Here is a 19,752-nt window from a genome sequence, read left to right as displayed (position 1 = left end):
ATGACAAAATTCATAGGATTCAACCTTAAATATGGTCAAGGTAGGGTTTTTTTTTTTTTTTTTTTTTTTTTTTTTTTCCAAAGATGTCAAGTTTTTAGTTAAGGGGTTCTTTCATTTCAATGACATTTTGGCCTGGTGCGGTGGCTCACGCCTGTAATCCCTGCACTGTGGGAGGCCCAGGCAGGTGGATCACTTGAGGCCAGGAGTTAGAGACCAGCCTGGCCAACATGGTGAAATCCCATCTCTATTAAAAATGCAAAAATTAACCAGGCATGGTGGGGTGCCCCTGTAATCCCAGCTACTCAGGAGGCTGAGGCAGGAGAGTCATTTGAACCCAGGAGGTGGAGGTTGCAATGAGCCAAGATCACTCCACTGCACTTCAGCTTGGGCGACAGAGAGAGACTCTGCCTCTAAATAAATAAATAATTAATTAAATGACATTTTATCCAGCTAAATCTTAAATACCAGTTAGCTTTGTATCACTTTTAAAACAATCCCTCAAAAGTCATGACTTAATAAATGTTAGTTAAAAATGGTTAATTTTGATATTTAGAACAGACAATGCATATTAGGATAACAGATCATCCTAAGTAGCTTAATTTATGCTTATGAACCATTCAACTACCACCATACTCCATTTTTTTCTCTGTATAAGGAGAGGTGTCTAAATTGCCTCTGGAACAAGCATAAATGTATTTTCTCTTTGAGATTATCCAATAATATAACATTAACAGCTGATTGAAGTTTTAACTAAATATCTAAACATTGACTATAGTGTTAGAAATTACCTAATTAATTTTTGATCTCTCTATTATGCTAATCAAGTTCAGGAATAATTAAAATAATATACAAATAAGATATGTTTACCCTTAATATATGAAATTTGTAAAGCAATTCTGATCATGGATTTCATTACTCATATTTTAGTGGAAATATTCCATCTTATTGAAATAAGAGGATTCTGAACATAAAATATATTTTAAAAGCTACACCCAGTTTCCATTAAGCTATATACAAAAAATAAAGTGTACAAGAAATACTTCATGAAGTTAGGAAAGTTTCACTCCTAATATCTGTTAGTAGCTAACGTGCTATGAGTCTATGAAAATATTTGTGTTAAATGTATTTCTTTTCTAATTTTGGTAGGTTATTGGAAGTTGAAATTTGTTCTATTGATCCTTCAAAACCTGAACACTTTTATTCATCCTATTGTAGTCCTTTTGAGGGTTATTTTTAAAATAAATTTTATATTTTCAATTAAGTAAAATAACTTGCAGAACTGTAATACAAAAACAACATCAAAGTAAAATATGTTTCATTGCAAATTATAATTTTGAACATTTACTTAAATTCTAATGCCTTTTTGATATACAGTAGGGGGTTTCAAATTCTGTTGGTGATTTAGCAAGTCGATATGCAATCTATTTTGAAGCAAGCTAAGGTTTTTTTTTTTTTTTCCTTACAAAATTTGTAGTCAGGAGCTACGCTGAAAATTCTGTATTTTCCTATGCTTATTTCTAAGTAGATACTTCGTGTTTACTTTGTAGGTTGCAAGGGTTAGCATCAATGAGGAAACATTCAGTTCAATACCCAAGAAACTCACCAGTTTTTAAATATATAATTTTATCTAATAGTAGTTGTGCATACATCATTTTACTCCATAATTGATTACATATACATGAAGCAACACATTCTTCTTTTACTGAACTACCGTTATAACAATGCCAAAATAAGTCATTTCCATAGGGAATAAAACCCACTATTGTTCCTACAAAATTGTGAAAACAAAACTACAAATTACGACTTAAAGGATTTATTGCAAATCTATTTTTTCCTTCAGACCAGGAATTGGTGTGGTAAATAATGCCTAATTAATATCATCTTAAAATATGTTTTTCTTACTTTACTTTGCAAACCAGGACCCCCATCCGCTCCTCGGAATGCCATCTCAAATATTAATGAAACTAGTGTCTTTCTGGAATGGATTCCGCCTGCTGACACTGGTGGAAGGAAAGATGTGTCATATTATATTGCATGCAAGAAGTGCAACTCCCATGCAGGTGTGTGTGAGGAGTGTGGCGGTCATGTCAGGTACCTTCCCCGGCAAAGCGGCCTGAAAAACACCTCTGTCATGATGGTGGATCTACTCGCTCACACAAACTATACCTTTGAGATTGAGGCAGTGAATGGAGTATCCGACTTGAGTCCAGGAGCCCGGCAGTATGTGTCTGTAAATGTAACCACAAATCAAGCAGGTAAGTGCCGTGCCCAACCAAGTTGTGTATGTTAGGCCTAGTTCTGTCAATTATTTCCATAGCTGAGGGCCAAGTTGACTGAAATCTGTATGAGAACTTTCCATTAACCGGAAGGTCAGGACTTAAAGTATAACACATCAAAAATGCTTTTGCAGTTTTAAACAAATAAAAGCTAAAGATTTGTTAGAAATCCCATTTACAGAAAAAAAAAAAAAAATTTAAATTGAATTTTTTCATTAGAAATACATTTCTGTATCAAATCCATTTGAAGCAAAATTTATCTCATATAATTTCATAGCAGTCATTTTTATAGCTCAAATCTATTTTTTTGTTTCCTTGAATTTTTAAAAACTCATTAATTTAGCATCTGATCAGGCAGGTTTTATTTGCTTGTTTATTTGCTTGCTTGGCAACACAGATGAATTTTCCTTGCAGATCATAAATCTTTTCATATTATTTCAACTATTGTAGCAAAAATGCCTGCAATGAAATTTTCTTTGCTAAATTCATTTATCAAAATTAGAATAACTATGAACTATTACGCAACCACCTGAAAACACTTCTATATTCCATATGGAAATTTTGGAATGAGTAGGAAGTAATTATTAGGGAGTAGGGAATACAGTCCTGTTTGAGCTGCTGATTTCCCTATATTTTACCCTCAAATGTTCACTTTTAAGCAAATTAACATGGAAGACTTCTTTCCTAGCAAGATAAAAACCAAAGATAAACTACAGCTAATTTAATAATTCAACCCACCTTGTGGCAAGAGTCCTTTTAAACCTAAGAGTAATTTGTAGCATGTTTTGTCCATCAACGGGTATCTGGGAGGGGAAGAAAAAGGCATTAAAAGCCAAAATTTGTACCTTTCCTTTATCAATTGGCTGCAACTCTCAGTCCAAAGTGTAGTAACCTCGTCATCTCCTTAGAACTTCAGGTGGGCTTTGGTCAGTGAGCACATCCTTGCCACCAGTACTCACAAAGAAATAGGACATGTTTGTCTGAATGAAATCAGGCTGACTTTATATAATATTAGTATAAGTTTGTAGGTCGTGGAATGCTAACCTTAATGAGGGAATGCTGTTGGTTACAAAGTCTCAGCAAAAATAATTAATTTGAATTGTTGGATACCTCAAGTAAATCAAATGGTTATATTCCAAAACTAAGAAAATGCATGCAGCTGAGTTCATAGTTGCTACTGATTGATAAAGCTGAGGGAAACATTCAAAATTAGCCCGGATTGTGTGAAGCATGTGATTAATGTAATAGGAATTATTCTATACTCTGCATGTTCTTAGCCACATTGAATACTTGTCTACAGCGTTTTTTTTTTCATTAGAAAATATAACGCACACATATAAGCCACTTTCCCCAGTGAATCGTTTATATTTTTTACCATTTACTACCTAACCTAAGGTGAAACTAATAGAAGTGCTAAAGAGCTGGACAGGAATAGTGAAAATCAATTTTTCCCTCAGCATAGGCTCAGTTGCAGGCAATGCTAGCATGTGTTGACTTTTCATCACCGTATCTAGACATCAGGAGTGTTCAGTAAATGCAAACTCTCTTCCCATTTTAGAAAAAATATTGGCTTGAAACCTTTGACTTTAGCTTTCTTATGCAACATCTTTCAACTTTACTTGATTCTATGTACGAATCTTCCACCAACATATTGTAAGCATATTGAACAATCACTAAGAGTTGTGTCCCTTCAGAAGAATGTTTTCCCGCTTGTATACCCTTAACTTCCTTGAAAGGTATTCTTTTGATAAACTAGATAGAGGAAATAACTGTTGATTTTTTAATGATGTACTCAACAAATATTTGCTATAGTTGTCTTCAACTTGCTGGACTCTTCAGCCTCCAAAGTATATTATTTGAAACTTCAATACCTTAAATACCAAAAAAGATCAATTTTTATCCAGGTGTTCAATTCATAGGTGTCTTGTAAAACACATTTTTATATTCAGAGCAGACAATTTTCTTGACTTTTGGTTGCTATTCATTCGCGTTCTCACAGTATACTCTAACATTATGAAAACCTACCCAAAACATCAAAATAAGATTCTTCTCAGTATCAGCATTCTAGAACCACTAAGTCTCACTTTATACAAAAATTATGAAAACTTCTAATTGTAACCACCCAATGGGTTCTTCTTGCCCACTCCCCAGAGAGAGTCAGTTGATCAAGACAGGTAAATTGCAACAGAAAAAGAGTTTAATACACGTAGAGCCAGCTAAGCAGGAAACCAGAGTTTTATTATTACTCATATCAGCTCCCCCAAAAGTCAGAAGCTAGAGTTTTTTAAAGATATTTTGGTGGGCAGGGGTCTAGGGAATGGGGAATGCTGATTTGTTGGGTCAGGGATGAAATCAGAAGAAGCTGAATCTGTCCTCCTGCAGATTCAGTTCCTGGGTGACGGCTACAAGACCAAATGAGCCAGTTTAAGTTTTCTGTATGATGCCAACTGATCCATCAGAATGCTACAAGGTCTGAAAAATATCTTGAACACCAATCAAAGGTCTTAAAATAGCAATGTTAGCCATGGGAGCCACTGGGGAGGTTAGGAATCCTGTGGATTCTGACTGCATGACACCTGAGCCATACTTTTTAATTTTGTGGCTAATTTGTTAGTTTTTCAAAGGTTATCTGGTCCCTAAGCAAGGAGAGGATTTGTTTCAGAGAGGAGTTATTATCACTTTTGTTTAAAAGCTAAATCATAAACTAAATTCCCCTCAAAGTTATTTTGGTCTATCCCCAGGAATGAAAGAGGGCAGCCTGGAGGTTAAAGGAAAGATGGAGTCAATTAAGTAAGATCTCTTTAACTGTCATAATTTTCTCACTGTTTGTATTAGTCTTCTTCCACTGCTATAAATACCTGAGACTGGGTAATTTATGAAGAAAAGAGGTTTAATTGGCTCATGGTTCTGCAGACTGTACAAGAAGCACAGCAGCTTCTGTCTCTTGTGAGGCACCAGGAGGCTTCCAATTACAGCAGAAAGCAAAGGAGTGAGTCATCTCACATGGCGAGAGCAGGAGTACAAGAGAGGGGGAAGGTGCTGCACACTTTAAACAACCAGACCTCTTGAAAACCTACTCTCTATCATGAGAAAGCACCAAGGATATGATGCTAAACCATTCACAAGAAACTGCCCCCATGATCCAATCACCTCCCAGGAGGCCCCACCTCCAACACCGGAAATTACATTGAACATGAGATTTGGGCAGGGACACAGGCCCAAGTCATATAACTGTTATCATCTCTGCAAAGTGATTTCAGAATAACTCCTAAAATGTCTTAAGCTTAATGCTACCACGGCAAAACACTTTTCAAGTACCCAAATTGCAGAAAGTGGATTGTAGTAGGTTTTAATGCCTAAATATCTTTTAAGAACTAAATTGAATAAAGTTATCTTCACCATATGTGGTTGTTATGTAAAACTTCCTTAAGCAGATTTTAAATTTAGTTTTGAGATTCTCTAAAGATTGTTTTCAGAGAAATATGTTTCTTTCTTAAATAATTTATTTCAAATTTATAATTAGCCTCAACAGTTGTGTTGGTATTTTCTGATTGATTTTGTAGGGGCACAAGAAATGCATCCCTTTTGCCCTTTCTGTAAGTTTGCTGAGATGACTGAAAATAGACAGCTTAATAGGGAAAAACATCCATAATAAATTCATTAAATGCACACAGATGTGGTATCCCACAAATATAAGACTCAAAGAATGGCCAGATGGTTGACGCTTAAATACCTTCTTCATATAGGGAGGGGAATAGCGGGGGGTATAAATGCGGAAATGAACCATCTCAATGAACTATGAACTGGGACAAATTTTCTCTGACTTCTGGGGGAACCAGTAATGAGAAGATGAGGGGAGGAACTTCAAACTTCACTGTGAACAAAGATTTTCTTATTATGCAAATAAAGTCTCCCAGGTAATCTCTGGGAGGTGTCCTTAGAATAATAAACAAAAGTCTGTCTGGGCATGGTGATGACTTTTAGTCTCTTCTCTTTTCTTTTCTGGTGGTTAATGTTTCCTGATTATTTGATGAGATTTCCAGGAAGGATGCTTTAAGACAATCACATTTTTTTTGAAATGGAGTTTCCCTTAGTCAAATAAGGAAATTTCAGTGAGTCCCTCCCTGCAATTGTGAGATGTAGGGGACAGGGAAGAAATGAGAGGTTATAAAGTTTTTGCTTCTGAGGTAACACCTAAGGCCTTCCGATTTCTTTTAATTCAAAGTGCTCATCATACCAAAGCACAATTCTTTGTGATATTTCTCTCTGCACTCCAGCAATATATTTCTGTGCATGTAATAGCAATCAATGTCCAGATTCAAAATTGGATTAAAAAGGTATAAGGAAAAATAGTGTATGTTCAAGTTGAAAATTTTGCATTAGGCTGATAGTCCATAGAAGTGATTAAATGATTTATAAATGTATACATAGTATTTAAATATTTTCCAAACAATTATATCATTATGGAGTCTAGGAACTTGCTTTTAGGGGAAGCTATCTGGATTAAAACAATACTTTTTTGCATGTAATAATCAAGCTACAAAATGTAAAGGAAAAGCCAAATCCTAGAATTGGTTCAAATTTACAATTCTTGTAAAATGTGGTTATAATAATTTTATTGACCAGAAAGAATTACAAAATTGTGAGAATTTTCCTGGTAAAGAAAAATAAGCAAATGTAAAGGGGGAGAAAAGCAAGAAAATAGTAGATGTTACATAATATAAAGAAATAGTGGCTATGATGAAGGGAAAAATAAGAAAATAAAATGTGAATATGTTAGTTATATAAAGAAATCTTTAATCAAATACAAAGGGAATAAAATATAAATAGCAGATAAAAAATTAGAGGATAAAATAGTGGATATGCAAGTAGTGGATATACAAATTAGAGGATAAAACAGTGGATATGTATAGTGTTCATTATTAAGCTATTAATCTTATAAAATGAATAAAATTATTGAGTTCCTCAAGTTTTTTAATGAGTATTTCATATATAATACATTCTTACACAAAATTGATTTACACAAGATAATCTTTCTTTGCCAAATAATATTTAGATTTATTTACATAACAACACTTCTCTTGTTCTGTTCTATTCTTTTAGGACTTCCGAAATGTATCTATCCATACAGATAGATAAGACACATATCAACACATAGAGTAAAATTTTAAAATTCTGTTAAAAGCAGTTACTTTGGAAGTTTCTTTATCTTTTTGCAAAATAGTGTGTATTTATGTTTTTCTATAAATATATTTGTTTTTATTTTAAATTAATTTTACACTAGGCATTTCTAAGCTTAAGCTTAAAGCTCTTTTAATATATATACATGTATATTTTGTCCCAACATAAAATAAGCTCATTCTAACCACAAAGCCAAAATTACAAATAATTTACATGCCAAGGTACAGAATTCTAATTCTTGACCGAAGCAGACAAATTTTAATTGGTTTGAATGTAGGCTCAGACTCTTGGAACCTTTTTCCAGAGGGCTATTTGACATGCTATGGATACCAAAATGCAGCAAACTTACACCTTACCTTGGAGGGCATGTTTCAAGCTCTCCCAGACTATCAGAAATATCACCAAGGTAGGTGTTACCTATATTTTCATGGGTTTTATTTCTTGGTTCTTGCACAAATATCTGGAGGACATTATAATCCCAGTTCACTGTGTCTTTTCAATTTGATGCCATCCTTGTAGTTGATGAGCATGGTGTCTCATAAAATGTTGAAATGATCGGTGTTCCCAAAGACTTAATCTGGCTGTAAAACCGGAAATTTCAGAGAATATTAGAACAATATGGTGAAAGCATTACTGTTGTTTATGCAAAAAAGCAGCAAATACTTGTTGGCAATCTCTGTTTACTGAGACGTGAACTTCTAAAAAGAGAAAAAATGGTCAGCTGTTAGACTATTATTATAATATTGAATGCCAGGGTCTTTGTTGATTTTCTTTAGTGGAGAAACCACATTGCCTGTACTTGAACCACCACCTAATTAAAGGTATTTTTGTTTTACAAGATTAATTTGTCTTCCATGTAGACTGAATAAGTAAGTTAAACCTGCCCATGTTTTCAAAAGCGCCAGCCTTTTTTCTTCCTTGTTCTTTATGATGGCTCTAGTTGAAACATTCTCCCAGGGATCTATGTTTACTGTTTTTGTAGGACAGAGTTGCTTAGCGATCTTTAGTTTGGCCATTAGTAGAGTTTGACAGCAGCTTTGACTTCAGGGGCTACTGCGATAAAAAGACATTTCTTCCAGTTACAGTGTAAATCTTCCAAATACACACCAAAGATCTGGTAAAACAATCAAAAGCTGAAATGGAAGTATTACTGTATCAACTGTAATATGAACCCAAGACAAAATCCCATTCATCACATGACCCTAAAAACCTCTACTTACGCAAATTTTTTTTAGTGATAATCTGAATCCACCAAGATCAATGTTAGCTTGAAGGCAGTATTCAATCATCTGTGAAAGGACTGGGCATTTGCACCCACCTCCTTTCCTCCCTAATGTATTTAGAAATGGTAGGAGATGTCTTTCAGGAAAGCTAGAAGGAAGATGTGCAATACTAACATATGATGCTATTGCAGAGTCCTTCTTCAAGAGTAACCACATTTTCTCTTCACTTAAGTGGCCATGGGGTAAGTAAACTAATTCAAGTGTGAAAACCATTGACAGGTCATGACTAATTAGGTCACTAAATTTATATTTTTACTTCTCAGACCTTGATGTCATTGCCAAGGATCAGATGACTCATTAATTTGGTGTCTGCATGCTACAGTACTGTATTTTTTACCATTCATATCCTGCTACCTATTATGAGATCCATGTCCACCCTCATTCCAGTGGTAAGGTACCCCTAAACCCTAAAGAAATGAAATCATTTGAGTGTAGCTTCAATGTCTGTGTTCCCCAGTATAGAAAACATAAATTATAGAGGTTTTTTGTTTTTCTTTTTTCTTTTTTTTTAAGATAACATTGTTGTGCTCATCATTCTTTTTTATTGTTATGGTGAAGAAAGTATCTTCTGAGCTCTTTCTGAAAATTTAATCAGTGGGTGATTTCACAGGTTTTTGTTCTGTTTTGTTTTGCTCTCATCACCCAGGCTAGAGTGCGATGGCACAATTTTGGCTCACTGCAACCTCCGCCACCTAGGTTCAAGCACTTCTCCTGCCTCAGCCTCCTGAGTAGGTGGGATTGTAAGTGCCCACCACCACACCCAGCTAATATTTGTATTTTTAATAGAGACAGGGTTTCTTCATTTTGGCCAGGCTGGTCTCGAACTCCTGACCTCAGGTGATCCACCTGCCTTGTCCTCCCAAAGTGCTGGGATTACAAGCATGAGCCACCACACCCAGCCCATTTAACAGGCTTTGAACAATAAATCCACCTTAACTTTCATAGTTCAGTAGGTCATTGAATTCCTTGTACATTAAAAGGAGGAACTACAAGTATCTGAAATTTATTTAACTTAGCCTGTTTTTCAGTCCAGATTTTGGTCAACTAATTGAAGAAGCATTTAGCACCTAAACCAGCTACCAGAAGTAGCACATTGAATCTAGCATCTCTAATCAGATATTTATACCAGCTAGAATTAAAATTCTTTTTTGGTTCTATATCAGGAACACGTAAAATCCATTTTCACACATATTCCCCCATGCATTTTCAAATTTAGCTATAAAATCTTGCAAGTCTCATATTCAAGAAGCTTCCAGTCCTCAGCATTAACCAGATAATTGGCTCCCAAGAGGATACTGGAATTTTGAGTTCAAATGGAATAATAGATTTGGTCAGAAAGAATATTTCTTTCCTCCATCAGTTAACCACCTTAAATAAGGTATGGACTTGATATTGAAGAAATGAAGGAGCAGCTTCCTCAGTCATGTGTTGGACAGCTGAATCTGCTAGCAAGAAGGACTCAATAAGTTTTAGCAGAAGAGAAAATTTTCAGTCACCTGAATCCTCCTATTTATCCAAATATTCCAATGCTCATGATTTAACTTTTTTCCTCAGTCAATGGTCTAATTTTCTCAAAAGGCAAAACAATAAAGTAAATCACCTTTGTAATTCAGGAATTCACGGAAAAAGACTTGAGTTTTGATGTATAGCTATGTCATCCTTTCCACTATAAGAGACAAGAGGTGCCCTGATCATTTCAATGTGATTTAAACTAAGAATTTAATCTTGGAGATGGTTATTTTATTTCTTTAAACTCAAGATGGTTATTTTATTTCTTTAAACTATGAAGTGCATTTAGACACAGCTGACCTTTGTTGAATTTCTTAAATTTCTCATGACTTTATAGTGGAATCTGTACCACCAAAAGTATAATCTTCAATATTATTTTAGGTGAGCACAAGCAATGAGTTGCATGCCCCTATATGCCAGAAGTTGTCAGATTTCCATTCTTTAACACTGAATGGATCCTTGTTACACTGAAACACAGCAGTTTGATCACTGGTCCTATATTCCCATTTCCTTAATAGACTTACCTACAACACTCCTCTTCTGGGAATTTTTATTATTATTTTTTATTATTATTAATGTTTGTATTCTTAGTTGCAAACAAAATATTCTCTGGTTAGTTGAAACAGAAAAGAGCATTAATAAAGGATATGAAGTGGCTCATAGACTCATTGAGAATAGATTCAAAGATTAGAATATAAATTTAGAGGAACAATGCCTGAAACTATCACAGATCTGGCCTGATGAAGCTGAACATTGCGTGGCAGCTGTCGAGCAATGGATGGCAAGATTTTGATTTTATTGCAATTGCTATTGCCACAAGTAGCATTGCTGCTTCTGTATCTCAAACTTCAAAACTAAAGAGAAAGCATCAATATTTCTACCAGCAACATCTTCATGTTTTTTCTTTCACTTTCATCAGCAGAAAGCCAAAAAAGAGAACTTCATGAAGAACACGGTTTCTTAATTTGCCTATTTGAATCAAGATCTTGCCTGGGCCAGTTGGTTTGATGTATCTGAAGCCATACACCTTTATCCAAGGAGAAAGAGAAACTGGGTTTTTTGAATTCTGATATTTGTGTTGGAAAGACAGGCTTCACTACCAGAGCTTTTAAAAATATAAATTGCCATTGGAAAGATAATGCATTCTAATGAATTTGGCAAATTTCACTGTATATTTATTCAAATTTTAATGAAAATTTCTACATATAATTTATTAAACAAGTCATCTGAAATATTTTGAGAAAATCTGGTTTTACAATTAGTTAAGGTTTGTTCATCCTCTCTCTCTGTTATCCTTTCTCTCTTCCTTTCCTTCCCTCCTTTCCTTCTTTCCTTGTCTCCTTTCTTTATTGTTATTTTTCCTGTGTTTTTGTGTTTTTTGTTTGTTTGTTTGTATCTCATACGCTCAAGGATGAGTTAATAACATGCCTCAATTCACGGCGCATTTCCATCTTGAACCAAACAGGACCCTCTCTTGGGTTATATATTTTCTTATGTACCTACTTTCATTTTTACCCCAAATCTACTTGCCGTTTATCTACACTAAAGAGCAACCATTTTAATATGTTATTTGTTTTTCATAAAGTATTATTATGAATATATTTATTTAAAATCATATGCATATGTTTTTTATTTAATGGTAGTATGGCTTGTTGTATATAATTTTTCAACATAATCATAATATTTTATAAATCCATACATGTTGCTTATGGCCATTAAATGTGCATCATATATCCATGTCCACTGCACTTTTCATATCAACTCACCCAGTAATGGAGACCCAGGTTCTCTTACTGCCTAATTTGAGGATATTCTGTATTCATTGTGAAGCCCTAATACAGTCATTTTAATTGAGTATGCACGATGTTTCATTTCTAAAATATGAGGAGAGAAACAAAAGCAATAACACTAGTTTCATTATATTTTTAGTCCTTTCCCCATTTCCCTACACAAGGTACCTAATATAGTTCTATTTTCTTCACAAATAAATGTACAGAGAAGAAATTCTGTTCGCTTGCATCTAGTTCATAGAACGGCAGATTAGTATATTGGTTAAAGGTCTGGACTGATGAGCTAGACTTTCTGGTTCCTACTAACTAGCTTTTTAATTTGAGTAAATTACTTACATTTACTGATCACAGTAAATACTTAAGTCATTAAGTATTTAATTACTTAAATAAACCTGATCACAGGCTTCAGGTTTTTCACATGTAAAGTGGAAATAAATGGTATCTGTGACATACAATGATTACAACAGTTGAATGAGCTAAATCTACAAAACAATTAGTGTAATGCTTGGCATGTAGTAAGATGTAAATAAATATTACTATAGTATTATTTAAGAAACTCTTCAATGATCTGCTAAGTAGCATGAATCCATGGAATAAACTATGGAAAAAATAGGTTTTAGACTTCATGAGTGTAATATGGACAGACTCATTGGTAAAGTAAAATGGAAAGAAGATAAATATTTAAAAGCAAAAAATAATGTGTAGGACCATGATTCTACAGACAACAAAAGACAACCGCTTCAAGCTTGCAGGAGTAAACCAATAAAATTCCTTTTCTAATCGGAAATATATGTTTAATGATTTCTTAAAATATTGAGCTTATATTAATCTTGAAGTTCTTCTAATTTTGATAAAATATCCAGAACAATAACGTAAAGAAACAATAGGATAACAGGGTCAAGGCCAGGTTCCTTGGCTCACGCCTACAATCCCAGCACTTTGGGAGGCCGAGGTGGGCAGAACACTTGAGGACAGGAGTTTGAGACCAGTCTGGCCAGCATAGTGAAACCTCATCTCTACTAAAACTACAAAAATTAGTTGGACGTGGTGGTGCACACCTGTAATCCCTGCTACTCGGGAGGCTGAGGCATGAGAATCACTCAAACTCAGGAGGGGGAAGTTGCAGTGAGCTAAAATTGTGCCACTGCATTCTAGCCTGTACAACAGAGGAAGACATTGTCTTAGAAAAAAAATAAAAATAAAATAACAGTATTAAACTAACAGCAAATGGAGGGAAATACATTGTATATAGAAAATAGATTTGTAATTTGGTTTTCATCAAAATATATTTCGAAAAGTTACAAATTTTGTTAACTCATCATTTTCATGTGTGGACGGATATTAATTTGATAAATCATTGAAGTTTCTAAGGACAAATATGAGACAAATGTTTTGTTTAATTACATGTTATGAATATATCTATATTAGCCTCACACTGATGCTTTTGTGACCAGATTAGTGTTCTGATTATGGCTACCAATGAAAATCTTTTCATTTTGCCAATTAAAGTTGCCGTCTATGTTGAAATATTGAAATTTGTCTTCAGGAACACTCAAGTTTTGTGCTTGTTACCATGTGCGTTTGCTGTTTGGACAACAGTTCAAAGATGGGATTCTAATCCAAGGAATATGTCTATAATTCATCTCTGATTTATTCAATAATGACTATGGATGGTGTAGAATATTTTTAGAAGTCGTCAAAATTCATATTTTGTTCAATGACTTTAGAGTCTTGCCAGAGACTCACCTCATTTCCGAAAAAGCACGTCAGGATCTTCTGTTCCTTCTCTTTTTCCCTTCTCTCTGTAATGATGTCAAAGACATGATGGCTAGCAGATTTCAGCACTAATTGTGTGCACATTCCTATGCAAAGAACTTTATTTGAATTTCCTTATTTGATACTAGCAATATCCTCTTGACAAAATATTATTCCCATTTTTAGGATGAAGGAACTGAATTTTAAAAACATGAAGTAGGCCGGGAATTGCGGCTCACTCCTGTAATCCCAGCACTTTGGGAGGCTGAGGTGGGGGTGACCATGAGGTCAAGACATCGAAACCATTCTGGCCAAGATAGTGAAACCCCGACTCTACTAAAAATACAAAAATTAGCTGAGCGTGGTGGTGCACACCTGTAGTCCCAGCTACTCGGGAGGCTGAGGCAGGAGAATCACTTGAATCCGGGAGGCAGAGGTTGCAGTGAGCCAAGATCTCGCCACTGCACTCCAGTCTGGGCCACAGAGCGAGACTCCGTCTCAAAAAACAAACAAACAAACAAACAAAAAACGGGAGGTGATTCCCCAAAGTCACAGATCTAGTATGTGAGGGAATAGAAATCTGAACCAACTCTTACACTAGAGCCAGAATGCTCTGAATCATGACAAAAAATTGCACTTGCTATTTTCTCACCTGAAACTTATTTTCTTATTGTCCTAGATAGCTCAGTTTTCAAATTCACTTAAATTGCTGCTTTCTTGAGAAAGCTTTCTCTGCTCTCCAGTTTGAACATGCCTTTCTAAGGTAACTCTAAGCATGGGTGCTATAACAATTTGTTCTGTTCTCTATTTTTTTGGAATCTTTTCTTGGGGAGCACAGTAGTTCTTACCACTTGTGATTGTTAAAATAGTTCATAAATGGATGAGTTCAGTGGTTTTTCTATCTTCAAATCAATGTTATAATTTCAATGTCTAGTAGTGATGACATATAATATATTAAACATTTTGGAAATTTTTCAAATAATTTTACATGAATTTTTTGTTTGTTTATGCTTGATGTTTTCTTTATTATTAAGGATCCAGAAACAGTACACTAATTGTAATTAATAGATAGGTTCAGATTTTTTCCAGAACCCTGAAATAAGGCATTATAGCTTAAGGTTATCTGCTTAGCTGGCTTTAGCCTACTTAGTTCATCTTTCTTCTTTAGACACTATATTTTAAAATTAATTAATTAATTAATTATTGCTCCATGGGTAGATTGCATGAGGTTGAGGTTTGGGATATGAATCATCCTGTCACTGAGATAGTGAGCATAGTACCTAAAAGTTATTTTTTCATCCCTTTATCCCTCCTCTTGCTCCGTGTTCTATTAGACTCCAGTGCCTATTGTTTGCTGTCTTTATGTCAATGAGTTCCCAGTGTTTGGCTCCCTCTTATAACTGAGAATATGGGTATTAGGTTTTCTGTTCTGCTTTAATTTGCTTAGGATAATGGCCTCCAGCTACATTCATATTGCTGCAAAAGACTTTTTTTTTTTTTTTTTTTTTTTTTGGCTGTGTAGTGCTCCATGGGAGACACTAAAATCATGACAAAGTATCCACTGAAAGTGACTGAACCCATTCTAGAGATAAATTTTGTGTATTGGGTTATTTAATAGCAATTCACAATATTTTCAATCTTTAGTGGGTTTAAGAATTACCTGTTTATGTTTGTTACAATGCATTTTCATGGACTCCATATCCCAAGTTAATGATTTAGTATATACAAGTAGAGGCCAGTAATCTGCATATTTTAACACACACACACACAGACACACACACTCACTCAATGATTTTGATGCAGGGGTGTTTGTCTCACATTCTGAAAGAAAATTACATTTGTAGGAGGTTCTGATATTTATTTTATATCTCTTTTCTCTAGGGAAATGGTGACACTCTTAATCAGGATTGTTTGATGTCAGTTTGCCCAAATGCTCTGTACAAAATACCTATTGATTTTGTTAATACTATCTTCTTTATGTCTCACCTGTGAACTCTATTCTGCCCACTGCTCACCTGGAAACTGGTTTTAAACTCTATTATTTCGTGTCAAATCTGGTTGCAAACAGATTTGCTATTTAATATAAACATGGTCAACAATCTATTAACTGAGGAAATCATCAAACATTCTTGTGACTTAGCTCATAATCAGAGCAGCTCAGTTATTGATCTGTTCAATCATTTTTCTCATTGGCATACATGCTATGCATTTATTTGTTAAAAATGCATATTGTAAATTGATATGCATAGATTATCAATTTTCTTAAAACCTCATGCTGAGGTTTCACTACCCTTTATTACTGTTCCTAGGGAACACAGTTCTTAAAGCCTTCCCAGAGGTTGAAATCATATACATCTTCTTAGTGTGTTGTGTAGATGTAGTATAATACTGAACCCAAAGAGGCAAAGTCTGTTTAAATCAAGCATATGCATTAGTCTTTTATTAGATTCTAAACAAAGTTCACTTAGAAGAGAGAAGCATTTTTTATGCAGCATGTTGAAATAACTTGTTCATGTGATTTCATGAAATTGATTGCCATGCATTCACACACGAATTATATATTCAGCACCTTCTGCATTCGTTATACTCAATTGAACATTTTGAAAGATATTAAGCTGGTTAAAAGCATGCTTCATCTTCAGAGGATTATATTCCCCCTCTGAAGAATTAAAAAATTGAATAATAAGGCTAATGAAATAAAACAGAAAAGAAAGAATGGCAATTGGGCATTGAACTCAATAGTAATAGCATCAAATCCATTGCCTTTGAGTGACAATATAGATTGACTTGTTTACGCTATCATTTTTAGTCTCTATTTTGCCTCCTTTATCACATGTGCACATCTGTGAAAGCATTTACTCAAATCCACTTAGTCATGGTATAGAGATGCAATTATTAAAAATAGATGACAAACCATTTTGCAACAGCTCTTATGTCTATTTAAAAGGTCGTGAGTTGTTTGGGGAGTCTCAATGCCAGCATAATCGATTTTTATTGATGAAGACCTATTGTTAAATGACGTATTAACACAAAATGAAATGAGTAAAGAAATATTTTAAGATTGACTTTTGGGAGCATTTTTATTTATTCCATTTGATTTTATTAATAATTGACAGCTCATTTGATACATTACTGAAATAGTCAAAGCAACTTAGCTATTTTGTAGTTTGGTTGCAAAACACCACTATCTTCTTTATCAGAACAAGCATCTAGTTTGAGGAGGTTTTTTGAAGATGTGAAATGTTTTTCATTAGACAAAATATACTTTGAACGCTGGCTTTTTGATCTTACTTTTTCAAATTTTCCTCCATTAGTAAGAAAATAGAGGATAGTTTATTGACTCTTCAAGCCCTAGAAGGCCTGAGGATATGACCGGTACTGCAAACTGATGCTTACATTATAACTCAATAAATAGTTTCCTCTAGACTTGTGGTATGAACAAAATATAAATATAACATTATTCTAACAGTGAATTTTATTTGCTTTGGTTGTATCTGCCTATTTAAAGTATATGATTTATAGAGCTTATATTTATTTTTTAAATACTCTATTTATTCACTAATAAAATAAATAATGTTTGAAGATGAAAACTCTCATTATCTAATGAATTATTAATCTGTCAGTTATTTTTTCTGTCAACAACAGCATATTCAAATTAAAAAGAATTCATTTCTTATTACATGCACTTAATCCTCAATATGCTATAGATATTAAAGGAAATATTTCTATTTCAGACATAAGAAAAGCCCTTATAAAACATTGAAAGAGTAATGAGGACTACTAATGGGGGAAGGGAGAAACGGGTTTCAAAAACTACCTATTTGGTAGTATAATCACTATTTGGGTGATGTTTGTCCACTACCGGATCATTTGTACCCTAAACCTCAGCATTACACAATATAAGTGATATGGTTTGCTCCGTGTTCCCACTTAAATCTCATCTTCAATTGTAATCCCCATAATCCCCACGTGTCAAGGGAGAGACCAGGTGGGAGGTGATTGTATCATGGGGCCAGTTTCCCCCATGCTGTTCTTGTGATATTGAGTTCTCATAAGATCCGATGGTTTTATCAGGCAGTTTTTCCTGCTCTTGCCCTCTCTCTCTGTTTTGCCTGCCACCATTTAAGATGTGCCTGTTTCTTCTTCTGCCAAAACTGTAACTTTCCTGAGGCCTCCCAGCTATAAAGAACTGTGAGTCAATTAAACCTCTTTTGTTTATACATTACCCACTCTCGGGTAGTATCTTTATAGAAGTATGAGAATAGTTTAATACAGGAAATTGATACTGCAGAGAGTGGGGTACCTCTATAAAGATACCTGAAAATGTGAAAGTAACTTTGAACCTGGGTAACAGGCAGAGGTTGGAATAGTTTGAAGGGCTTAGAAGACGAAGGGAAGATGTAGGAAAGTTTGGAACTTCCTAGAGACTTGAATGGTTTTTGACCAAAATGCTGTTAGTGATATGGACAATGAAGTCCAGTCTGAGGTGGTTACAGATGGAGATGAGGACCTTGTTGGGAACTGGAGCAAAGGTCATTCTTGCCATGCTTTAGCAAAGAGATTGGTGGCATTTTGTCTTTGCCCTAGATATCTGTGGAACTTTGAACTTGAGAGAGATGATCTGAAACTGGAACTTATTTTTAAAAGGGAAGTAGAGCATAAAAGTTTGGAAAATTTGCAGCCTGATGATGTGATAGAAAAGAAAAACCCATTTTCTGGGGAGAAATTCAAGCCGGCTGCAGAAATTTGCATAGTAACGAGGAACTGGACGTTAATTTCAAGGACAATAGGGAAAATGTGTCCAGGGCCTGTCAGAGATTTTGGTGGCAGCCCCTCTCTTCACAAGTTCAGGAGACTTAGGAGAGAAAAATGGTTTTGTGGGCCAGGCCCAGGGGCCCTTATCTGTGCAACTGTGGCACTTGCTGTCCTATGTCCCAACTGCTTCAGCTCCAGCTGTGGCTAAAAGGTGCCGAGGTACAGCTTGGACTATTGCTTCAGAGAGTGCAAGTCCCAAGCCTTAGTGGCTTCCACGTGCTGGTGGGCCTGCAGGTGCACAGAAGTAAAGAATTGAAGTTTGGGAACCTCCCTCTAGATTTCAGAGTATGTATGGAAACTTCTAGATATCCAGGCAGAAGCCTTACAGTCTGCTGTAAGGGCAGAACCCTCAAGGAAAACCTCAGAAGGGAAATGTGGGGCTTGAGCACCCACACAGTGTCACCACTGGGGAACTGGCTAGTACATCTGTGAGAAGAGGGTCACTTCAGACCCCAGAATGGTAGATCCACCAACAGTTTGCACCCTGTACCTGGAAAAGCCAGAGGCACTCAATACCAGCCCATGAAGGAGCATCTCCAAGGTGTGAGAGCCCACCTTTGGCATCAGTGTGCCCCAGATGTGAGACAGGGATTCAAAGAAAATGATTTTGTACCTTTAAGATTTCATGACTGCCCTGTTGGATTTCAGACATGCCTGGGGTCTGTGACCCCTTTGTTTGGTCAATTTCTCCCATTTGGAATGAGAGCATGTATCCAACACCTGTACCCCCATTGTATCTTGGGAGGAACTAACTAGGTTTTGATTTTACAGTCTCCTAGGTGGAAGGATTTGCCTTGTCTCAGATGAGACTTTGGACTATGCACTTTTGGATTATTGCTGGGTAATTTGGGGTAATGAGTTAAGATTTGGGAGGACTGCTGGGAAGGCATGATGGTGTTTTGAAAAGTGAGGACATTAGATTTGGGAGGGGCCAGGGGAGGAATGATATCGTTTGGCTCTGTGTTCCCACCCAAATCTCATCTTCATTTATAATCCCCATAATCCCCATATGTCAAAGAAGGGACCAGGTGGAAGGTGATTGGATTATGGAGGCAGTTTCCCCTGAGATTTCTTGTGATAGTGAGTGATAAAAAAAGATCATGAGATCTGTTGGTTTTATAAGCTGTTTTCCCTGCTCTTGCT

General features: G+C 35.3%; 1 protein-coding gene across 7 annotated transcripts in view; it reads left to right on the top strand.

Annotated features, from left to right (window-relative positions):
* LOC105463593 (EPH receptor A5) overlaps positions 1 to 19,752 on the top strand; it is a 349,905-nt gene that overhangs the window by 177,919 nt on the left and 152,234 nt on the right. For 4 of the 7 annotated variants that reach the window (XM_011710796.3, XM_011710794.3, XM_011710795.3 and 1 more), the window contains exon 5: positions 1,920 to 2,255. The exons of the other annotated variants lie outside the window; for them this stretch is intronic. In XM_011710796.3, the coding sequence (XP_011709098.1) occupies positions 1,920 to 2,255 (336 nt within the window). The remainder of the gene's footprint in view (positions 1 to 1,919; positions 2,256 to 19,752) is intronic. 7 annotated transcript variants of the gene reach the window in all.

Source organism: Macaca nemestrina, chromosome 3, assembly GCF_043159975.1.
Source record: "Macaca nemestrina isolate mMacNem1 chromosome 3, mMacNem.hap1, whole genome shotgun sequence".
Classification (NCBI taxonomy): domain Eukaryota; kingdom Metazoa; phylum Chordata; class Mammalia; order Primates; family Cercopithecidae; genus Macaca; species Macaca nemestrina.
The sequence above is the reverse complement of the archived record's forward strand: the minus strand, read 5'-3'. Positions and strand labels throughout refer to the sequence as shown.